Source organism: Neopsephotus bourkii, unplaced genomic scaffold (assembly GCF_033783945.1).
Source record: "Neopsephotus bourkii isolate Nb327-2 ecotype Australia unplaced genomic scaffold, CSIRO-AGI_Nbou_v1 NB_795, whole genome shotgun sequence".
NCBI lineage: Eukaryota > Metazoa > Chordata > Aves > Psittaciformes > Psittacidae > Neopsephotus > Neopsephotus bourkii.
The window spans coordinates 166,152-191,257 of NW_026901291.1; the positions used below are offsets into that span (position 1 = coordinate 166,152).

A 25,106-nucleotide genomic window follows, 5' to 3' on the forward strand; every position below is an offset into this window, starting at 1 on the left:
ATGAAAATGGAGCCTTGCACTGTTTATGGAATCTCTCATTAAAAGGATCTCTTGATAAATTCCCTGATAAACATTCATTAATTAAGTCTCTCAGCGCACTTGGCTGACAAGCATTACCCTTCATTTTGCAGGAAGGGGAAATGGAGGCATGGAGCTCAGTAAGCCCCCAACCAGCCTGGGGCAGAGCTGGGTCCCAGACAGTCGTTCCATGCCACCAGACAGATGGATTACGCTGCTCCCTCCATGTCCAGCTTGATTTTGATCCAAGGATAGGAGCCATATACTTGGCTTCAATAAACTTCAAAGCTCTTGTACTGCCAGTGCCACTCAGGGCCGCAGGGCAAATGTAGCTGTGTAGGTCTGTCTCCTCCATGGGAGGCTGATGCCCTGGGGGGCCCCTTAACACCCCCACACCAATAGCCTGCTTGGGATTATGAATGGAGGAGACACCATAGCTGCTGCCCAGCCTCTACTTACTTCCTGATCAATGTTAAAGCTGTTTGGGAGACATATACTGTAACAGTCATTTCACCCTAACCTCACTAGTGGCCATAGGTTCAAACACTGGCAACTCAGCAGGTCTCCCAGGTTACAGCTGCAAGGTTACTGTAGTCGCAGACACCACATCTCTCACTTTCCCTGGCATACAGCAGGGCTGGAACAAGGACAGGTGGGAGACAACTCACCCGCCTTCAGCCAGACCCGTCAGGGAAGCCCACTGTAGGAGAGAGCCAGCAGCAGTAACGCATCACTCAAGTCCTTAAAACACAAACCATCCTGCCCCACACACACCTGAAAATCTCATCACAGCCGGTAGGCAGAGGTCCTCCCAGTGAGATGGGGGTGAACATCCCTCTCACCTCCTCAGACCCACAACACATCTGCCCTCCTATCAATCATTGTCACTCCCCTTGCCTCATCCACCCACTGGGAGACAGAGGCACATATTCAGCTTTCGCCTACACCTCCTCAGCCAGCAGTCCAGCACTTGCCCTTCAGAAAAAGAGAAGGACTGGTGGGAGATCCCTGTGAGAAAGGAGCTGCATGAGAGAGCAAACAGGCTTTTATTATTTGTTTATTGATTTATTCACCAGGAGGATGTAACACCCCGCCCTCGGCAGCAAATGCCCTTGTAACTCTGTGCTGCAGTGACAAGTTGGCTCAATAAATGCTTTTCTTCGCCAGAAAACAAAGACCTGTCAGCAGAGCAGATCAGGGATCCTCTGCTTTTACTTTTAATTATTATTTCCTTACACAGAGGATTTAATCTCCTCTTCTCCTGGAAGCTCGAAGTGCACCATTCAGCCTGTTTCACAGCTGTGAGTACCGAGGTCACCCCGGGTCAGGACACCTCTCACTGTCACATAATAGCGACTGGTCCCTGAAGTGGACATCTACGTTGTGCATCTGTTGCTGCAGATGAACTGATGTCAAAAGGAGGAGCACCACCACTGCCGCAGCAAGGGGGCAAAAACAAAGGTTACCCACAGAGCCTCAGACAAAGGATGCTGCTCCCCAGGCCTTTTGTGGAGTTGTGAAATACGGTCAAAGGTTATGTTTTACAGCTGTTCCAGCCTCAAATAAGCAAAACCTGTCTAGCTTAATACTTAATTGCATTGGTAAGCTGCTGATAAACTAGGACAGCATAAAACAAATACATGGGGCTAAATGCATCCCCAGGGAAAGTTTGTGGTAACAGGGGGAGTTGCACCAGACAATGAATCCACTTCACTGTGCTTTAAAAGCCTCGTTACCTTCAATAAAAGCTGTAGCATGGATGCTGCAGATTGCTACTTCATATCTCTCCAAAAAGGCCGCAAGTGTTTACAAAAGAAGGGCACAGTGCAAATGCCCACGGGAGAAGACGAGCACGTGCTGCACCACACGTGTGCCCATCGGGAAACCGTGCTGAGCTAATCCCCTCCCCAGGCAGCCACCAGGGCTCCAGCCCTGCAGAACACGGCCTTAAATCAACGCTCTTATCTCACAAAAGGAATTTAAGCACAACACTTTGAAAGTCACTTTCTCTTGGCCATATGGCATCACTGAGCCTGGTCCTGTCGGAGCGGCCTTCATCTGCATGTGCGAGAGACAAATCTGGCTCTTGTGTTGTGGGAGTGGTAACAAGGCGAGGGGTAGAATTTAGCAACTGTTTGGGTTTCTACACAAAATCTCACCAAAGCAAACTTCCCCCACCTCTCAAGCCAAGGGTCAAATGCTGATGTAGCCCAAGCAGAGCTTGCCCTCAGCTGCAGCCCATGCTGACCAGCCAGGCTCCACCAGTATGGGGCCACAGAGAAAGAGATGTCCAAGAAAAAAATGATGAACTGAACAATGTCTACACCCCCAGTACACCAAACAGGAATATGCTTAAGCTACAGGGATATAAACAGCAGTGAACACAAACTTCAAGACAGCAAATTCACAGGCATTCACACATTTAACTTCCTGATAGGGAGGTATTTTGAAAACTCATGTTGCTGAGCTGCGCCATGACACGAAGGGGTGGGGGATCTCAGGCTTCAGCACAAGGAGGAGCCAACAAAGCTGCTAACGCTTCAGCATAAGCCTCTCCGGCAGATCTCTGTGCCATGCATTTATGTAGGATGACAAGATTTGTGTTTTGCTGAGGCAGTGCCGTATGGGCAATCTGGTCTGCCTTATCAGTGAGCCAAGGCTGAGGGAAGAGAAATGCTCTTCCCCACCATTTGTTTAAACTTCCCTCCTTCCTCCAGATAAAGCTGCATACTTTCATGAAAATATCTGCAAATGTAATAACATAATGGGCTTGTCATCAGTTTCCACATTTGGCATTGAAAATCTGCAAAGCTTGGAAAGAAAGAGAATTCCTAATACTTGCTGCTGATATAGAGCCCAGCTACACAATGGGCCTGGATCCAGGTAATGAAGCACACAACCGCCAAAATGCCTTTCCATCTCCAGCACCTACTCCTATGGAACTGCAAACTATTCCTTCCTTGGCCCTCTTGAAACAATGCAAGAAGGTTATTTCATCACTCCTTATTAATGGGCTTCATCTCTCCTCTTTGGAGTATGTGCATGTCCTTAGTATTCATTGCTGCTCTGAACTGATTTTAGTCTGCAGAACAGCACCAGGACCTGACAATGCATTCAGAGCCGTACCACCAACCTCCTCACATGATAAAGAGGAACCATTCCCAGCGCAATGCTTTCCGTCATGTACCACACTTTCCCTTTCCAAGGCTGTTCCTTCAGTATTTTTGCCCAGTGAGATTATCCCTGGGAACACATGAAACTAGAGCAGCCTGTTTTACAGCTGTACCGAGCCCTCAAAGGAGGGCTGGGTGTATTTTGAGATCTGTCACTGCTCCTCCCCAGGGGAATGGGAAATGGCACAGTCTCTTAGCAACACCCAGCACGTGTCACAGGTAACTCTCAATTAATAGGAATAGTAGGAGCTGTGAGCTGAGACCCTGCAACACACCAAGCACCTTCCACCTCACTGTGGAGAAGTGAGACATACAGACACAAATGCTCGCTGTGCACTGGCAGCTCTGAGAAGGATGTGCAAGCCCTTGTAAGGATAATACAGATAACATTAAAATATTGATTTGTTTAAAAGAAATGAGGGTTTGATTGTATTAGAGGGAAAAGCGTATCCCCTACAGTAAAGGCTGACTTCTCCTTTGTCCTTCTCTTGAAGACATTTATTACAAATCTCACTGGCAGGGAAGAAGTCCCACCCCACACTGAGACAATGCAGCTCTAAATTTTAACTTAATCATCGCAAGGCTGTAAAGCTGATCTTTATGACAACGTGTGTGGCACAATTAAAGGCGCTGGCGAAACCGATGTCCTGCTCTTCACACGATATGGATTTACAGCTCAAATCTCTTGCTCTAAGATAAGGAAAGCATTTCTCCAGATCACTTACCTTTATTTGCTGCAGGGGAGAACAGCTTCTCAGAGCCTACAGAAGCCTGAAAAAGAAAGGGAAGAAAGGGATGAGCAATACTAAAGGAGACTTTAGGAAGGCTTGCTCACAAAAACACAGCTCATAAAACAAGTTGGTTATCTGTAGACCTGCAATTACACATTGCACCTGGAGGGTGCAATGTTGTGCCATTAAAGAATAAGCATGCATCCTAAGATGAAAGCAAAGCAGATACAAGTACTGTCCTGATCTCACCCAACTATACCCTCCTGTCTCGTTTATTTAGGCAGCCATGCAGTGCACAGCTATTTTATCCACGATTCCTCTTATAAAAACAAAACTAGTGAAACTGTTATCAAGCTAAGGAGAAAAACAAATTAAAAAACAACAACAAAAACCATTTCAAAGCCCCTCTCATTGAAAATAAGCTCTTTTTTTTGCTGAACATGCAAAATGTAATTTGTGTATTGGGTACACAAGCTGCAACTGAACACATCCATATGAAAGAGGGTACTATTTAACATTATGCCAAATGATAGGTACGTGCTGCTATGCACTTAGTTGATTATGAAACAGAATGACTTCCTCTTGGAAGAAGCCCATCTCCTTGCAAACTGGGTTGCACCATGCTGTTTCAACTCCACAGCAGTGTATTTGTGCTCCTCACAGCTCTGGGAAATAGTTAAAGAAATCCAATTAACCTGAACCTTGTAAACAGCTTCACGATAATCAGGGTCACTGGGTTACAGACAAGATTATAACGACAGACAGGGAAAAAAGTCCATTCATCCTAAATAAAGCTTTTATGAGTTAATTTAATGGCTTCCTCCCCCTCATTCCCCGATATGAAACAGTCAATGTATTTTGGCATGAGCTTTTCCTCCTCACTATCTGATAAAACAGCAAAAGTAGCCTCTCCAGAATCAAAGCTGGTCTGAGAGCAAAGAGCATGATCAACATTACCACCATCCACAAGATAGCTGAAAATACCATCAATGTTTTGGCACTGCTGCACGAATTAAATGGGGTGAAGTACAGAGCTGAAGAGCAAAAGATACTGAAAGTGGAGAAAGTCTTTCTCCCCTGGCTCTGCTTTAAAAACAACGACTTAATTCAACACATGGCTGAATGAAGTTGATTTTCTTTTTTATTTTACTGATTTTATTCTAAGGTGCCTTGGGAGATCTGCATGAAAAAGAGCACTATGAATTGCATCACACTGTTACAGATTTTAAATGACGATTCAGAAGGAAAAAAACAAATAGTAAAATGCAAGATCTACATGAGATATAGTAAGGAGCAAAAAAGAGCGATTTATTAATGTTACTTCTAAGGAAAGTGGCACTGCAAGCGCTGAATGCCTTACTAAACACAGATGCATAAAAAAGAGGGAAAACAACATGAAAAATAGGTTAAGGCTGAGACACATAAAGAAATTCTGAATCATGTCCACGATAAAGCTGCATGTGTAGCTGTGGCATGTATGATCGTTACACAGCTCAGCAAAAGGATCCTGAAATTACCTGCACAGTCCCTTCACTGCATGGATTAAAGAGAGGAAGAATCAGGATTAAACAAGGTTTTGCCTAGGCTGGTTTGCAAAGAAAGTGTAACAGCATCACACAGCAGCGACAACAGTGGTACATAAAACATCTGACAGCCAACTCTGAATTTACAACCCATTGTTAAGAGATTTTTCACTTATAATCACCCCAAAGTCACCACGGATGCAGAATGCATCTGGCAGGTTCCAGGAACTCACCCGTACTAACAGCCCACACAAAGGCAGGACCTAGGCTCAGAGCACTCCATAAGCACTAGGACACGTGGCAGGTGGATAAATAAGATTCCCCCATTTTACAGGCAATGAAACTCTGGCATGGCTTGCACTAAAGCCCAAGCAGTAAATTGGCAGCTGAGGCACAAATCCTAAGCACCGGGTGTGCAGCCCATGAGAGGAGCCTGCTCTTTGGCAGCAGGACCCACTGGGAGAAGCTCTGTGTGTCGCCTGGTCTGGAAAGTTGGGTCCTGCCCACAGGGCTTTATGACAACCACCACCTTCTGTATAATTCAGCACCAAAGATCCAATATAGACTGGCACTGTTTAATCATGAGCCAAATGTCTCAGTGTTACAGGTCCAGACTACATAAAAACAATGTTTAAGGAAGACAAGCAAGAAAACACACTTTTAAGAGAAAGTAAAACACACGGATTATTGCTCAGTCTTCTGATATCACTACGTGGCACCGCCTTCAACAATCAGTCAACATTTGCAGAGCAGCATTTTCAACATCACAGCCACAGTTTACAGACACAAACCTTCACACCTAGAGTTCACAGCAACTTTTGCTCTCACTTCTGATGATTCCTAGCTCCAGATCTGAGCAGTTTTTGGCATGAGCACCGTTCTGAAACAGTGAATGCCTGTTATTAGGATATTCTGCGAGCTGCTGTAAAGGCAGGAGGGAAGCTGGGGGAGGAAGAGCCTGAATACATAATTCAATTCCATCAGCCACCCTTTAAAGGAAGCGTACAATAAAACCTATGTGTCTGAGGGAGTCCACTAATGAGTGCAAAAATCCAGCAAACCAACGCATCTGCTAAAACAAGTCTCCTCCCAATTTTTCTGCTGTTTCAAGCAAATCATTTGCATATGTTTAAGAAGGGATTAAAAAAAAAAAGAAAAAAGGAATCTTCCCTTGTGAGCAAACCCAGGCGTTTGGAGTCCGTTTTGTGAGAGGTTCAAGTCATCACAGGAAATCACACTTTTGATTACAAAATGAAACGAGGCATTTCCCTTTCCCCTCCCTCTCACTGCCTCCTGCCTGTTTCCATCTGAAGGACCACCTCAGGGATGAGGGCAGCTGGAGCAGCTCTGTGCACCCCTTAAGTCTTTCACTGCCCCCCCCCCCCATTTCTTTTTGTTGCTTCATAAGGCAGAGAGGCATCCCCAGCATGAAACCTGGACAAAAGCCACCTCCAGCCTTCCTTGTACTGTTGCTGCTCATCTCCCTCCCCATGGAGCACCACCACAGAGCCCAAGGCAGGCCTGTGTTCATAAAGCTGCCGCTTACAAAGTCCCACCCCCAGTAACGACCTTTGCATTTTAAACGTATCTAAAATCTGTCCCCAAAGTGAAACACACACAAATGCTTTCAGAGAGCAGCAGATTCTGAGGCAGACTCATGTTACCCAAAGTTTTAAGACCCAGCACGCTGTTGACACGCTAAGATCTGCACCAAGCATTGCAGGCCACCATTTGTGGTTTATTCAACAAAGTGAGCGATTCTCTGTCCCATTTTGATTTTCTTTCTTTTCTACACCAGATCTAAAAGGCAAAATGTCTCCACCCAGTTCTGCAATGGTTTGAAACCAGGCTGAATACACTGCAGAGAAAACACATTTCTACCCTTTACTACTTTGTGCAGAGCAGGAGCAGTGGGTGCTCCAGTCCCTCATCCCTCCTCCCCTTGATCACATACAAACACTGAGTCAATTTTCCTCACTAAAAGCTTATCAAAGGCAGCTTTTTCCTCAAAATACAAGGTGGTAACCACAAAGGATGTAGCACACCCTCTCCTCTGAAGGTGAACACTGAGGTATAATGAAGTCCATGACTCATTCATCCTGGTTTCCACTAAACCAAGGCAGCTGAAAGGTGTAAGAGCTCTTGCAGATTAATAATTTAATGATTATATATAACAGAACAACATCATCTGGCAGGGACAGCATTATAAACTATGCCAGGCCTCACAGTAGTTACTTTTGTTTCTTTCTTTCCTGTAGCCTATAGAATGGCTAACAGGGAATAAAAATGTTCCTTACCACCAACCACAGAGGCTCTGCAGACTTCCATGCAGTCTCCTGGAGCACCAAATGCCAGATCCAAGCCTGATACTTCAAGACACTGGAAAATTGCTAATAAGGCTGCAGTTCTGGTTCACAAGGAGCAAGGGCACGTGGTGTTAGGGATCTAGCACATATGCTTTGTACAGGGCAAAAGCTGAGCATTCCCCCCAAATATGAGTCCAGTATGGCAGGCAGGAAGAAAAGGAGGCAGTAAATTACAGATTGAATGTGATTTCTGGATAGCTGCCTATCTTCTGGACAGCCAAGAGCCAGTCTCAAGAGTGGCTGTTTTCACACTGTTACGGAACTTAGCAAACACTAAAATGCCTACAAGAAAACCCTTCTCCAGGAGATTTTCTACCTAGAAGTGTCAGACAGATTTAGAGAAACCTTCGGGATAAAGCATGAATGCTACCTGAAAATTCTGGATGAATTTTCATTCATCCCTTTGTTCCATTTCCCGTGCTTTTACCTACCACTCTCACGCCACTTGACTGCTTCTCTAGCGGAGAATTTCACTGCATGTCAGTATTGCTTTACTAGTTTCCACTTAATTCTATATGCCATTCATAACAGACCCCTTCAGTAATATGAGAACAATAACTAAAACAGGAAGGTATTGTTTGGGTTGTGATTCTTCTATAGGAAATGGAAATCGATATGTATGGAACGGTGCAAGAGAAGCCTAGAAATCAAACACACGCACATACAAAAAACAAACTAAAATTCCCCCTTAAGACCAAGAAAGTATTCAACACATTCCAGCATACAGAAGCAACCCACGGTAACACTGCCTGCATTGTGAGGGGGTGTTTCAAGTGAACCTATGGTCTTTTCAAAACCGGGATTATTTTTGGGAGGAAAGCTCAAAAGACAAATTAGACCTGTAAGTCAGCCACTTCATGCACCACCACTGGAAAAAAGCTGGAGTAAGCAGTACATGGACTATCTTCTTGGAAAATCCAGCACTCTGGTACACATCTGGCTCAGAAAGCGCACAACCCATCTGTGTAAGGGATTAACCAAGAGGGAAACAGGATGCACGCACACTGGACTACAAATCCACACTGCTTATTGTGATTGCCTTCACCCAGAATTTATAGACCGGGCTTTCAAGAGGGCTCAGTGCTCAGCAGCTGCCCTTGGGGCACAAACCTGATGAAGGTTTCCAGGTATGGAACATTTCCAGAAATCCATTTAGACACTTGAATGGTTGTCTATTCCAGACCAGGTTGTTCTGAAAAGTCTGGTTCTGGCTGATGGTGCAGATCACTTATGCAATGCTGGCTGTTGATGTCAAGTAAGAGCTAATAAGAAATAATATTCCCGGAGCAAGAATGAATGCCAGTCATGTCCAGCTTTCTAGCAACAATCCTAATACTTCAGTTGTGCCTTTAGCTACACTATAACATGTCACAGTGAAACACTCTAAACAGACAACTGCTTATTAAAATGGCAATGCCTTAAATGATACTTCTAGTTCAATTTTGATTCAGTGCTCTCTCTAGGATGGCTCCTCCTTATCTTGCATGAAAGCTCAGTCTACAGAAGGTCCACTAGAAACAAAAAGCTTTTTAGACTGTACTTTCACCCAGCAACATACTTGTTTGGGTTCACACCTCACATTCATTTAGCACACGCATATTCAGTACTGCTGTAGCCCTGGAAAGGGCCTTTCACCATGCACCTCTCTCTGTGTCACTTTTTCTTCCAAGAACACTTCTCTCGCTCAGCAGTTTATATAACCAGGACTATTTTTTGCAACAGCCCCTTTGAGAAGCTAGCACAAGTCTGGGAACCAAGAATTAAATTAGGCCATAGAGGGCCCAGAAGCAGAGATCACTGGTCACAATTTACCACTGAGTTACATTGACTTTACATGCCAGCAAACGGAAAACAAGGCAAACTGGATGATGACTGGAAGGCACCAAAGGAAATGCTGTGTAGACAGTTTGATTCAGCGCAGGACAATGAGGAGCCAAGCCCATTGCTTCAAGTTTGATGTTATGGTTTTGCTTTAGACCTTCCCTTCTGGTGAGCTTACAATAACACCATTCTAAATCCAGAACATGTTCCTTATTGTTTTATAACCATTTGGGGATAGATCAAATTAGTTTAGATTAAGCAGCAATTGTAATTCTTAAACATACGCTGCTGTGGTCTGTTGACGTGCCTCTCACCATGATGAAGGCTGACCTAGTGCTCTGAACGCAGCGGGAGGCCTGACCTACAGCATGTCTGCTCTCAGAGCCTTGGGGCACGGCCTTGCTAACTCCTCTTCCCTCTCATCAAAAACCATCCCTTCAGCCCCTGGAGAATGGCTATAGCCCAGAGTTCTCCCCTTCCTATCCTCTCCATTAGCCAGGCTTTATGATTCATCTTCCTCTGAGCAGTTGCTGTCTCCCAAAGGAGAAGATCAAACTCCCTCTCCTTCCAAGCTCAGCTCCAATAAATAAATAAATAAATACATGCACTGAAAAAAACCTCAGTGAAGGAGGAGAAGGGAGGAAGCTGGGGAGTTCCTGGGTCTCACCAAGGCTGGTCATAAAGCTGCAATAGGTCCCTTGGCTGTTTGCAAAGACTCTGAAAAGCAAATTTCCAGCTGTCCCCTATTAAGCCCAGCCAAAACACTTGCTTAATGTTACTGTGCCTGTGTGTTCTAATTTACATTAAGGTGCACTGTGTCCTTATCTCAGTATCCTCCTCCCTCAAACCTCAGCTCCTAAATTGCTACCAAAACCAACCCTGGTTTTACACTCCTGGCTATTTTCCGTATCAACCAGCACTGATTTCCCCTTTACTGCATGTTTGCATGCTCCATGTCCTGACTTACTCCCACCAAGCAAGTGCCAGTCACAGTTAGCAGGAAAAAAAGGCAAAGCAGAATGTGAAGATGCTCCTGTTCTTTTTCTCACACTGGATTGTGTTTGTTTCTGCTTTCAGGGACATCACCATCAGCATAGCTTCTGGGCTGTCTGGTCTGTGAATGGCATCCAGAGGACAGTCTTCTCCCTGTGTCACTGGATTAGGCTGCACCTCTCACCATACACCAGAGGCTGCAGTGTGTCTATGCTAAGGGCAGCTGACAGATGCCCCAGCCAGTGTAAAGCAATTCTCCACGATACACTTATAAAAGGGCTTTGTGCAACATGCTGTTAAGCATCTCAAACATCAGAGATACCATGCTTTTTCCCGAGAGCTGATCTCAACCCTGAACAGATAGGCTTGTCAGCCTGGACTTCCACAGTTAAAATTCTTCCATTACCCAGGCATTGACTTGGGCAACCACAGATCTGATTACTGATCGAGCTTTTTCTACACAAGTAGATGAAAACCTGACTATGAGTAGTGAAGGTTGGGACCACTGTGTTACATGCTACTACAGTAGTTTGTGTTACTGTTGTTACAGCTTGAAACTATCTAGCCAGACCATCTATTTGGCTGGGATACGGGTTTTTATTGCCACTAAATCAAACGGAATGGCGAGTGCTCTTTGCAGAACTACCTAAAACTTCTTATAATTCAAAGGCTGCATTGTAGGAAGAGCGATGGGGGAGAGCAGGGACTGTACTGCAAATGACAGGTGGCAGACTGTTGTTTGGTACCTACCAAATTACTCTGCTGCTCCCAGGGCTGCCTTGGCATTTCATTACCCCAACTCTCTCCTGGAAGGATGCAGACATAAATTCACACCTCATGTCCTGGTTTCCGTCAAACTGAGTAAGAGTGCAAATGCTGGCACCAACTGGGAATGCCAAGCAGCGCCTGGCATGCTAGAACAAACTCTCAGCTCTGGTCTTTGCCAGCTACCTGCATTTATCATTGTAATGGCCTGCCAGACAGGACTTGGCAACCGACGGAGGAGGGTGGGAGGAGGAGGGCCAGGCTGTGCACTGCCAAGCAATTCACTCCTGTAGCTCCTGCCATCACTGTACCAGCAGGGCAACCTTCATTTTATTTTATCTTTTAACCAATTACGTGTCACCCAAACCCCACCTGCAGCCTTCTCCAACACAAATGGCTATAAATCACAGTTCAGAGACCAAGAGGGCTTTCTCAAGACATCTGATTTCATAAAAAGGTCACTGTCTGTCTGCGAATTGCTGCAGTTCAAAACCGCACTGAGTAACAACCTGCACTGGCAGACAGGGAAGGAACCGCTTCCATGGTCTGCTGCATGTTGTCAGATAATATTAGAACAATTAGGGAGGCCAACAATGGCAGAATCATTAGGATTGAGCCGAACCAAAGGGCTGATACAGATTCAGTGAAATATCTCCTCCTTTCAATTTTTGATGACAACACAACTGATTCAATAAAAAAGTGAAAATTGCATGAGCACTCCAGAAACACTGACATAACCACCCCGAACAGGCAAAAGCGATATACTCCTGTCACCACTGCAGCCTGCTCCTGTCCGCCTGGTTGCTTCAGAGCTTAACACCATGCTTTGCTACTCCCCAGGACGCTGCAATACTCCATGGCCTCAGACCACTCAGGCTAGTCTGCTGCTCAGGGGAAATACTGTCATCTCCATATGGTGGAGATGCAGTGGACCTTCATGTGAACACATCGCAGAGGTTTCGGGACACTCAAAAATGATTTGACACTGATGGTGTTCTGGATGCCCTCTGTGTCCACCCCTTTTTTGCAGTAGGTTACCCTGCTCTTGCAGGGGGGGTTGGACCAGATGATCTCTTGAGGTCCCTTCCAACCCTTGGGATTCTGTGATTCTGTCAGACAGCCCTCTGACAGACCAGAGTCCAATTCTCTGCACAGGATCAGGCTAAGTGCAATAGATACACGAGATGCAGAGAAGCCTGCACTGTCCTCCTAGCCTGGAACACAACGTATGACACATGGACATCGTTCTGACACAAGTCTCCAGTTAGGGGTGGGATCCTGGCGTGGCTCTTTCCTGGCCTGGGTGGTCAGGGAGCTTAGGGAGGCAGCTCTTGTCCGCCACTATGGAAACTTGCTGTATTACCCGCAGCAACCTCAAAGGAGCGCCTCTGCAGAAGGCTCTTTTGTTGTTGTTGTTTCTAATTCACTGCTCCAAAATACGTCTTGGCTGCATCCCAGGGCTGAAGCCTTATCTGCCCATCCCCCCGGCAGACACACAGCAGCTGCGGAGGCTTATCACGGCTGCCTGTCCACTGAGTTTACAAATTAACACCCCATCGAGGCTGCACGAGGGCTGATTAATCAGAGAGAGGCAGTCTGAGGGCCTTTATCACCGTGAGCGGCTGCCGGGAGAGAAGTCACAAATCTCTCCGGAGGCCGGAGATGCCTTACAAATGGAAGAGCAGGAGGCCAGAGAGGAGGAGGGCGCAGTGCTACGGGAGGCAGATATTTTAGAGATAGTGGTGGTGGAGGTAATGGAGCTGTGGGAGGGGGCAAGCTGCAGGCAAACGCCAGTACATTATGACAGCTAAAAAAAAAGATAATTAACAGCCTATTCCTCATGATTCTAGCTTTCCCTCCCCAGGCTATAATTTAGCCTATTGCTCCTTTGCTCCAGAGGACAATAAACATTTATTATGTTAAACACATAACTGTGCTGCACAAAAGCACCGTTCTTTCCCAGGTCCACTCCTTTCACAGCTGTGCAATCCAGGAGGAGGATGGGGCTTCTGAAGTGGGTTCCCTTTTCATGCACAAAACAACTCTGCTTGGACACAAAACGCTTCCCTGGCTTCATCCAAAGCTGCAGCATGCTGGGTGAACATTCGTAATGAAACTGGAGGCAAATCCTAAGAGACCAAGAGCGCTTACATGGGTCTGCTGATCCACCAGCATCTGATAGCCAGCGTAAAGGATGCTCCTGGGTGAGAGCATCAGCACTCTGGAGCAGCTCCCACTGCAACTGCACAGATCATGTGGCTCAGGCACGCTTCACCACCTCAGAAGTATCTCCTCTTAATTCACAGCCCTGTTAAGAAGTTTACAGGGAAATTTCCAATTCCACCAGAATTACACATAGAAGATATTCTTATTACAAGATGTGTATTACAGTTGCGTGAATCATTCTGGAGCAGTGCTGGCCCTGCCCCCTCTGAGCACTTCATCCACTGTAATAGCACAGAGATTCAGGAGATTTGCCTATGCTAGTGCACTGTGGTTCAGGCACTGCTCTTCCTTTACTTCACTGCTAGTACCCACTGCAGCCCTCCAGCCTTGTGCTTGTGCCAGGACAATGAGAGGTAGTTACACAGATCAAGGGGTCTCACACTAAAGAGATTTAAAAACTAATATATCTTTAAAGGAAACCAGACTGGCATCTGTCTGCATTTGTCAACGTTCTTTTGTATCTTTTCAAGTATAATCCTTGCAATAAAAACACAGATCTATCCTTTGAAGTGTAATATATGTCAGCTGAAATTCTCATGCAGCAACATGGCTCTAGAAGGCTGAGCTTTTAGGAGAACATTACCAACATGAAGACACGCATAAACAATCACTGTGATCACCTCCTGCCCAGTCCTTTCTATTATCACACCAGTAAACAACCCAACAAATAACCTCTGGATAAAAACCTCATTCACTGCAGCTTTGCCACCAGCAGCCCTGGGCTTGTGCATGATGCTGGGCAATGTCCATTCCCATTCTGCCCATGGAAATTGCAGAAATCCAGAGGAGGACTGGCAGGCTTACTGAACACCTTCAGGCTAGCTCTGTCAGACAGCATCAGAAAGCAAAATCAAACAAGAATGAATCATCTGCCTTCTCCTCCTCTCTTGATCCAATGAGAAAACTATTTCCTGAACCACCCCGATTACTGGTCTGTGAACTCTTGCAGATGCCCAAGTTTTAATAATATCCATTAGGTTAATTAGAAATGAGCAAGTAGATTCTGAATATCAGTCTAGGAAAGGAATGACAGCTTTTTTTTATTAGAGAACTCCCTGCCAGGCTCTGTGCAGTAGGCAGCTGCAGGTCTTCTGATAGCTTCGCTCCATGAGCAGACACCAGATTAACCTGAGCTGGGCTGGCCACCATGCATCACATCCAGCAGACCCATGGGTAATCAGACAAAGCAGCTACAAGGTGATGATACCACCCATCACCCCAATCAGATAAGAGCAACTCTATGCATGAAGGAAACATCAAATATTCACTGGGTAAGCAATACCAATGTGGTAATCCCGAAACGTGAAATTCTAGAAGCTGTCTCTCCGGTGTTTATCAGATCGACTCTTTTAACTTCATTATCAAGTCTGCCCATCAGCCCTTCTCCCTCTCACATCTTGTGTTTCTATGTTGTAGGGAAAATATGCTCCTGTTGGGCTAGCTGCTCCCCATAGCTCTGTTCCTGCATGTGGATACCCCCACACTGCAGAGTGCAGTAGTATTTGAAGACCCAACAGATGGGATAAGGAATACCTAAAAAAGGGAACCAGGACAGCACACAGGTTTTCCTACAAATGGAGGCTGTAAGGGAAAAAATATGGAAGACAGACTACGGTAAACATCTGCAAAGCATCTGGCTCCCTACCCCTCACTCATTCAAGGACAGTGCAGTGCATTCACCTACTTTTTACAGGGAAGAGGCACCAGGCATTTCTCCTGTGCTATCAAGCAAGTCTTGAAAGAAGCTCTCATCATTATACTTTGATTAAATATGGCATTAACTGACCTCATCTTCTGTGTAAGAAGGCGGTGAAGGGGGCAGTCCACCGTTTGCGGCTAACATGTAATCTGTCTTCTCCAATTAGATATGCTCTCCAACAAGTGTGGTGGATCCATTTATTTCCATACTGCAATAATGCAGATAAATCCAACTCTGGCTCCAGTCCCACTGCTTTCAAAGCTGGGGCTCCGCATTTTCAGTCCCTGCCCTCATTTTTTTTGTTCCCTTTCTGCTGCAAAATGTCACCAATTTACTTTAGCCTGGGGGCCCATTTCGAGTTTTACCGCTAATATACGAGAAATGCATTTTTCAAGCTGTTACCACTTAACTGTACTGATATCAGCCACTCAGGGGACACAATATTGTTTACACATCCTGCTCTATGGAATAAGCACGGATGCCAAAACTCTGCCTGGGTTGTGAAGGAGACGTTTACTCTCTGTTTTATGAGATTTCCTCGATTTGTGGCTGCCTCAATGGTCGTAAAACCAGCTGTAAATCAAAAGAGCACCACAAAATTGCAATAACAACTGTCGAACTCGGCTCTAAAGAGCATAACTCCCAGCAACAGAAGGTGGAAGGCTTTCTTCTGATTTAATACCAGGTGTGGGGGAGCCATAGCAAGTCTATGTGCAGCACCGTGTCTGCCCACAGTCACACACACACAAGGCTCAGCCAAACCCCTCTTTTTGGGTGCTCCCCTACCACTTGCCCCCACTCTGCCCCATGTAGCTCCTTCCGGTCTCTTTCCTCCTCTTTTCTGGAAAACAGAAGGCTTTTTCAAATGCCTGGAGAATGCTTATACAAATAACTGCTGAATGCACAGCCCTGTTTAAAGCATTAAAATAGACAGCAAAGTCAGTCCAGTGTTCAAACACGACTGTGCTTTGAATTGTGGCTGCTTTGCAACATGGGAATGGCTTTAGCAGATTACCTCAGCAAGAGCCCGTCGTCTTGCTGCTGGCCTACCCGAGAGAGCCCAAATTCCTGCACAGTCTCTCAGCCCACACTTTTAGGGAGTGGAGTGAAGGAGGAGAGGGCTGGTGAGACATGAGTTATTAAAACCCGTCTTCTGGGAGCCGATTCTAACTAAAATGGTTCCAGAACAGGCAGCTCCATTTGCCCTGACAGTCTCCAGCAAGGACCGGCCAAGCAGCAGATGCACGAATTCCATCGTTTCTGTTACTCTGTGCCACTGGCTACAGTCCAAACCAAAGAGAGAGAGTTTCACCTCGTGGGTAAAACAGCCTTCCTGGATTTTTCCATGCCCCATTCCAGTTGCTTTCACAAACAATCTTCTCATCCCTGTCTCCAAAAAACCCTAAAAGCCTCTCAGTTCCTGAATCTCACCCCCCTCCGCAATCTAAGACTATCTCAGCCAACAACAAACTTCCTTCACCACCTCCCAGCTCCTGGAGACGTCAGCTGCGGCACTGACAACCCACACTATAAACCCCAGGCCAGGGGTTTGCCAAGCTTCTCTGTGTCCTCTGTCCAAAGCACAGACATCTTTCCTGTCCTCACCAGCCAGGTCTTCACTCTCTTTTTCAAGTTTCCTCTTAAATCAGTCTTCTTTCACAGCATTTAAATAGCCTGACTTCCTTAGAGAAGGAGGTTTATATATGAATAAGCCAAAGTACGTGAAGAAACTGAGAGATATTTCATGGGAAGTAAGTTTTGATGCTGCTCGTCTCAGTTCCCTTTCTATCATCCACACTAGACTAAAACACACTTGGGTTCCAGTGTATCACTGTATCTGTGCCTGGTAGTGGTTTTTTCCAGATGCATATCCTAATTATGCTCTTCAAATAAATGTCCCGTGGAGCAAGGCAGTGGAATAGAAAACCTCTTTACAGTCACCACCATGCTGTGATCCATTCTGGACAGGAACTCCCCCCTGCACTGAGAGGGCAATTTAATTTCCATGGACCACCTGATGTGAACGAAAAAAAGGATCTATATTCTTTTGTCTGAACCCCACAAAGTATCAGCCCTTCTTTTCCCATTCTTCTGGTAGACATGTACATTTACATTCCTGAGAAAATCCCCAATAGACGGGAATGGTCTTTCACTTCCATACATTATGCCTCCCTGCTATAATCTTTTCCTTCTTGTACAATGCCTCTTGACTTTCCTTTTGCTCTCTTCTTTGCAATTTTTCCTTTATGAATACAATCAGAGACAAAACAAAAAAATCCCCCAAATTCAAATGAACAAACCCCATCATTCAGAGCCTCTGCCAATGATGTTATTGGCTAATCCAGTTGAGAAACCATCTGTACAGACATGAACTGATCTGACATAGGGAACAGCTAGTTTTATTTGAAAAAGCTATGTGTTCTCAATGTTCTGGGTACAGGAACTCTACAAGCCAGCTGAAGCTAATAGGGTGAAAATGCCATCAGCTACACCCATGCAGCTCTTCCAAGTGTGTTTCTTTTGTACAACAGCAACTATCTCGGGTGGGGTTGCAAAAAAACCCATTAAAGCAGTCAAACATATACTATGCCAACTGCTGACCACAAACCAGGCCATTCCCTCACGCACAAGCCATAAAGAACTTTCTTCCAGTTACTGGCCTGTAACAGTAACCAACTATTTTCAACAAAAACCATGGTTCTGCCTGCTAAAAGTTACCAGATTTGGAGCCTGGTAAGTCTCAAGAAGGATGGAAGATTGAACTCTAGATGCATGTCTTGTACTGGGAAGGTGGTGTACTTTAGCAGGACCGTCCATCTAACACCAGTTGTTATGATAAGGCTTAATTACATGGCTCTTACTACAGTTATTTTCCATACATGCCGATACGATTTCACCTGTTAAGTTTCATTTGCCTGTGGTGAGTGGTAGATGTCTGCCAAGGGGTTTGTGTTCTGAAACCTTCTCCTGTGTTTGCTGATGGACCTGTGACTAAGCAGAGCACCACTGACCTGGCTTTGCTTTTCTCCCTTCATGGTGATGTCTAAAGGTCTGGTTTTGAGTCATCAGCTAATGCTTGCCATGCTCAGACACCTACTGGAAACTTCCCAGGACACTCACATACACAGGGACTGCAAAGGGCCAGGCTGGCTCTGGACAGAAGCAAGCTGGCCAAGTTGGAGGAGAGGGAACACGACTGGTGTGTGTGCTCAACCACCACCTTTGCACAAGAGATGCTTTAAGAAGGAATAGGTGAACAAGCTGTACTTGACCTCTCTGGCCAACTATGTGCTCATTTGCCAAGACGAACAACTCAATTGTGCTGTCAGGTCTTTTACCCCTCCCCCAGACAACTGCACCTTCAGGAGCCAAGTGCTGAGCTCCCTGGCAGGGTCCTGGCTCATCTCCCCTTGGCCTCTTAGTGTCTAGGGCTGAAGCCACCAGTGCCCTTTCCCTACCTCCCTTCAAAAGTCATACAACACCTAACAGTGCCTTTCACTGGAGCTTGTTTCTTGAACTGAAGGCACAAATGTAGTGCTGCAAGACACCTCTGTGAATCTGTGCCTGCTTAGTAAGGAGATGAAAAGCCTACAGTGAGAAAAGAGGCAGAATAATCCTGTATGTTAATACACAGTAACTAACACCTTCCTGGTGACAATCTCCTTGTACTCACTGCAGAGGGATGCGTGTAATGATCCTCCAGAGACACTGTCTTGAAAATGCACAAAAGGTTCTGATCAGATCCCAGCATGTTCAGATTAGCTTAGCAAGAGCAGTAAAAGGGACATAAATTTTCTAGAAAGTGCATTCAGAAAAGCTCTTGATCACGCACTGTCCTGGGTTTAGCAGTGGCAGTCATTTTTCTCTTTCTTGGTAGCTGGTGCAGTGCTGTGTTTTGACTTTTGGCCTGGGAACAGAGCTGAAAAACAATGATGTTTTGGTCTGGCCAAGGACTTTGTGAGCCTCATGCTCTGCCAGGGAAGAGGGAAGCCGGGAGGAAGCAGAGACAGGACACCTGACCCAAACTGACCAAAGAGGTATTCCATACCACAGCACGTCATGCCCTGGATGTAACTGGGAGTGACCCGGAAGGGGCTAGAAGGGACTGCAGGGTTGGAGGAGGTATCGGTCGGTGCTTGATCGGGCTGGGGGGGCAAGTTATCGGTCAGCTGGTGCTGAGGTGTTGTATTCTCTTCCCTTGTTATTTTTCTTTATTATTACTGGTGGTAGCAGTAGTGATTTGTGTTATACCTTAGTTACTAAACTGTTCTTATCTCAACCCGTGGGAGTTGCATTCTTTCTGATTCTCCTCTCCATCCCTCCAGGAGTAGGGGGAGGGCAAGAAGGGGGGGGAGTGGGTGAACAAGCTGTCTGGCTGGGGTTAAACCACGACACACACTTAGCTCCACGTATGTGTTTAATCTCATTGTAGCTGAAGCACTTTTCTAAACCTACATCTTGTTTACTTCCTCTGCAAAGACGAGGATGCAAAGTGATGGAAAGGCCTCCGAAACTAAAAATGTAGACTTCAGTAAGTCAACAGTTCAGGAAATTCTGATGAGGCTCTGGATTTCTGTGGCTTTCAGCTTATCTGCAAAACAATCTGGAAGTGCTGACTTTGGCAAATGAGAGGAGGAAAGAAACAGAAAATAAAGAGAAATGGCCACAGTGAATAAAGGTGCTACTGTGTTGCAAAGATAGGCTGGATTCGTCCAAAGCAAATGTATATACTCTCTGTTGGGAATCATCCTCAGATTTTACTGATTTTTTTTAACTTTACTAAAACAATACCAGACATACCTTGACACATCTGGCACGCTGCAGCCAATCCCTCTGCTTCTCTGCATGGGGCATGTTGCAGGAAATGGAGTTTTTCTCTCCCATTTGCCTCCCAGTCTCACTGCTGCTGCGCCCCACTAACACACTCCAGCTCCTTTCCCTGCTCCCCTGGCTGGTGACTGATTGCTGGACTTGGAGCAGATGGCTGATGGAGCCAGGACTGCTGTTTCCTATGCACCTCAGTAGTTCCAATCTGACCTCAGTGTTTCCTGCGTAGCTCTGGAATAACACAAAGCAAAAGGTGCAGCAGTTCTATACCCAATGAGCCAAAGCCACTTTTTAAGCTCATTCCAAATACATATTTTGCTAGATATTCTCAAAGTAGGCATTTGCAAATGAACAAGCTAAAAGCAGTGAAAAGTCAGGCACTTAATTTGTAGTTTTAATCCATTCCCCCCCAACACACCTAGTCCAACTTTATCATTTTGGACAACACAATCTTGTGCAAGACCATACGCACAACTCTGCAAGACTGACTAAGCTCCTCTTTAGCACAATCAAGGAAATGCTGGGTTTTCTACCTTTAATCCAACCTTTAAGGTCCCAAGACTTATTGCTGTACCTCATGGGAAGAGAAATGCAAAGAAGTCAATCCCTACACCACTACCTTAATCTCCAGACAAGCAATTCTAGTGCCCAAAGTCCTCGTCCAGAGACACAGGGCAGCCTGAAGGTGGTTCTGAACTGGGTACTCACAAAAAAACCACCGTGGTTTTTGTTGTCTTTATTGTGAACACTTCAGGGCAATGACCACCTTTAATTTGTGCCTTCCACAACATCAAACATGATATTAAAGCCTAAGAAACAGTCGTGCCTCTGCACTATAACCTGAAGGCTTTTTATTTGCTCTAAACCACTTCCAGCATGTACACACAAAAGGAATAATGTCATCCTGCCTCCAACACTCTCAGCCATCAGAGGCAACATTAGCCAGAACTTTGCTTCTGCTCTACATTAATGTTTCTCTGCATTATAAATAAGCACCTCATTCAAAGATCTCTCCCCAATTTATTCCACTCCAAAAAAGGAGACAGATGGCAGAAGACAGAGGGTTTTACAGTAAGAGGGGTTGGGGTTTTTTTTCCTCTTCATTTGTTCCCTATGCTGTTTCTTATCCTTGGGGACCTGGAGTTTCTTTCGATAGCACCATGCTGCCTAATAGACACACATACAAGCACAGTCACAAGTATACATCTATCATCAAAGAGCCCTTCTTGTCTCCACTCCCCACAAAGTTGATTAATGATTACGTGTTTAACACATACATTATACATGGGAGGGGGGGACAAAGAGAGTAAATCCAAGTCCCTGTATACATTTACATATATTTACATACTCATATAAAAAAAAAGCAGAGGAAAGCAAGACAGGGCCATTCCCAATAGGGCAAAAATCCATTTTGGTAAACATACCCTCCTGGTTCCCCTTTTAAAACATAAAAGGCATAGGGAAGGCTCTACCTGGCCTATGGAAGACACTAAAGAAGAAGCAAGCAGCCTTGCTTGGTTCCTGCAGCTCCATCTTGACACAAAATTATTAACTCCTTTATCAGCAGGCACATTACTTATGGTTTGTAAATGTGATCTTACAGCTGCAATGTGGTTTAACAGAAAGGGGTTAAGGTTTTAAAGGTGCTCTTGGTTTGTATTATTAATTTATCCAGCTAAAGTCCCAGTTTGGCAGGCAATAAATTAGATAATTAATTCAATTAAATGTCTCCTTTATGTAGGAAGAAAAAGAATGATCTATCTTGTCACATCCATCAATACCCAAGACGTACTGAGAGAATTTCATGGACTACAACCTGGGGTGACTGCAGCTCAGCCACAAAGCCAGGCCTGATCTTTAAATGCAGATGAAGGAGAGATGTAATGCAGAAGGGGTACAATATGGCAAACTTCCTTCTACATCTTTCCAGGCTGAGCCAAAGCTTGGACCTGGATAACTGCCCATGTAAAATAAAGCAGCCTGAAGGCTGCTTTAATGATGCTGACTGCCAGTGGTCTCAAGCAATTGTTCTAGCAGCTGGGGTACCAGCACTATCGTAAAGGACTCCCTTGACAAAGTCCCTTCTGGCAACTGGGACAAAGCTGGCACCGAAGCTGCTATTGTGGCTCTGCTCTCCAAAGTGTCCTCGTGCAGAGTTAATCTTCCAGCCACCCGTGCTGCTGGGTTTCAAACATCTTTGCAAGGTTCAGATTTAATACTGCTCCATTCAGAGGGGGTTCTTGTAGCACACTGGTGACAGACAATTGTGTCTGGCACTAAATCACTGCTGAACCAAGCTTTCTGCTGGTCCAGCTCCACCAGACAGAGCCCCAGCACATGAGCTGGTGAACACAAAGTGTCCAGCAGCAGCCACTGACAGTATTTCTGTAATGTACCTGCCTAGAATCAATCCTAAAGAGTGGAAGGCATAGACTGGGGAAGCAACTGGATGACACATTAGAAAAGGAAACTTTCCTTACACAGGTTTAGCCATGTACCTAAGCCTGTGGTAGCTGGACACCCAGAAAGCTCAACTACCCAGAAGGCACAAATAACAAGCTCCATTATTCTCCCTCTTGTTTTTCACCCCATAACCTTTCAACTCTGAGTCATGACCACTGACCCTGGGACTTAACACTTTCTCATTCCATAAAGCACAGGTCCTGAACTAAACAAAGCAGTCACTTTCTTACACCTTATTTCAAATATAAACACAATCAAAACACAAACACAATCAAAACACAAACATTAGCTTTAGAAGTGTGGAAGAGATTTGCCTTTTTTAAATAGCAAAATTCACTAGCTGCAGCTAGGAGCCTCCACTTAAATTCAATCACCAGCGTGCTTTATCTTGCCTGTATCCTTTCCTTTGCTCCCTGATCTCTCCAGGTCCTCTCAGACCAGGTTGTTTCAATACACTTCACCACGCCAGGAACTGAAGTGGATGTAGAACATTGCCACAAACACATAATAACATAAATCTGCAGCAGCCATTCTAAAGTATTAAGTTAATTTGTGCTGAAATGAAGCAGTCCAGAGGTGAACTGTGTCATGATGCATGGCAGCATATCCTTCTGCTGTGCGTGGTCACTGCGTACCAACATCAACTGTAGGACCAGGGCTTGCATCGGCTAAGCACACACGATTTCCTGGGTACACTTTATCATTGCCTTATATAAATACAAGCATACTTATTTTGCATTCTACTAGTAGGTATTTCAGCTCTACCCTGGCTACAGCCATGAGATTTCATCTTTACAACAGTAAAGAAGTTAATAAATAAATACAGCTCCATCAAAGTACTCTTGGCTCACCTCCATTAGTACTGACTGTGTACCTGATCTCAGCCAGTGCTTATTTGTTTAAAACCCTAAAAACCATCTCCAACACACAATGGAAAGACATGCGTAGTAAAACTACAACAAATATTAAGGCATCCTTTCCCAGTCTAGAGGTTTGAGAGCCACATCTGCTTTGTCTGCGTTTGTATCTAGTTGGCCTCCAAACCAGAGAGCCAGATTTCTGAGATGAGAGGTAAGAATGTAGACACTTTTGATTCTGAGACAGGGAAAATGATCCCATTCAAGGTGCCATGGCTCAAGCGAGATGTTAGCATCATGTCCCTTCTACCACTCCTTGGCTGATGTCCAGATGGAAGTCACAGCGCTGTCTTTCAACAGCAGCAGTCGCTCATGCCCACTGTTTATGTACTCAGTGAAATGGGTTACGGTGTCAAACATGTGCTACGTGAGCTGGCTGAATGTGCTGCCTGTTCCATTGTCTTGCATGTGTCCAGCGGTTTGACAAGCACTGTAATGAAATTCACTTTTACCTTCACTACTACTAGATTGCAAGTTCTTTTGTTTCCAAACTGACAAAATGAGCAGGACAGTGACCCTGTAGACTGTTCCAACAACACATGGCCGAAGCCTCAAGACTACATAGCTGCCATCTCTGAATAATGCCCTTGCACAAATCTGTGCCAGCAGAAAAATGGCTCAACTTGCAGACTCTGGGGACTTTGGGGTTGAAGAAACCAACAAATGATGCATGCAAAACCTGTGACTGGTCTTTGCACCTTTTAAAGCATGGAGATTATGGTAGAACAAAGAGAGAAAAGCCAAGAAGAAAGAAACTCTTTCTAACCGAACAGTGTGTAAGACAAGGAGAGAGCCACCACTGACTAAACAGGGACCAGCACTCCTGCACCCGCCTGAAGACAGATTACAGTCCCAGCTGAAGTGATATGACATTTCTAAATCAAAGAGATTTTGAACTATCTCAGACACAGATGCTATGAAAATATGAAGCATGACTGGAAGATCCCCAAATACCATTTGAAGAAAAGATTTTGCTCTCTGAAGTAGTTTCAAGACAGTTGATATCTCTATCGTGTCATCTTGCCAAAACAAAAGCCACATAAAATTCCAAGTGGGATAAGGGCCATCTTCAACCTGCTGTCGGGTAGGTACCCAGGAATGATGCCCCATAGTGACCACACCTAAGACATCTTTCAACAGGCAACAGTGAAGAGCAGGACATGAGAAAGCGAAGGGGTGCAACAAGCCCAGAGGGAAGGTTTGGATTATCAGGTTCAAGGTCTGGGATTATTTCACTTTATTACACAAAGAGGCTTACGAGTTCATATTAAACACTCAAAGGGAAAGTGGTGGTTTCAGAGCTTGCCTTGAGGAAGCAAAATGTGCGAGTGACCAAGAGAAGTATGTTGCACCTCGCACCTGGTGCCTTACCCTGTGCTTTGCACAGGAATGACATGCTGGGCTGCTGGCATGGCTGCATTGCTGCATCTCTTCAGCCACCCAACCAACAAAGATGGCTGCAGGGCCCTTCCTCACTACATGGAGACAAACTGAACACATGAAAACATGGGAGGGGAAAAAATCACATTAGACAGGAGGAGCAGAAGTTTTCCTGCTGTTAATGCCTTGGGTGGGCAGCGAATC

At 45.3% G+C, this 25,106-nt stretch overlaps 1 protein-coding gene across 28 annotated transcripts in view; it reads right to left on the reverse strand.

The window, feature by feature from the left end:
* FBRSL1 (fibrosin like 1) overlaps nt 1–25,106 on the reverse strand; it is a 537,101-nt gene that overhangs the window by 58,072 nt on the left and 453,923 nt on the right. For 27 of the 28 annotated variants that reach the window (XM_061355306.1, XM_061355294.1, XM_061355309.1 and 24 more), the window contains one exon: nt 3,917–3,962. In XM_061355306.1, coding sequence (XP_061211290.1) covers nt 3,917–3,962 — 46 coding nt within the window. Of the gene's footprint in view, nt 1–3,916; nt 3,963–15,402; nt 15,780–25,106 lie in introns of those variants that run through there. The other variant, XM_061355321.1, reaches the window with a different exon arrangement.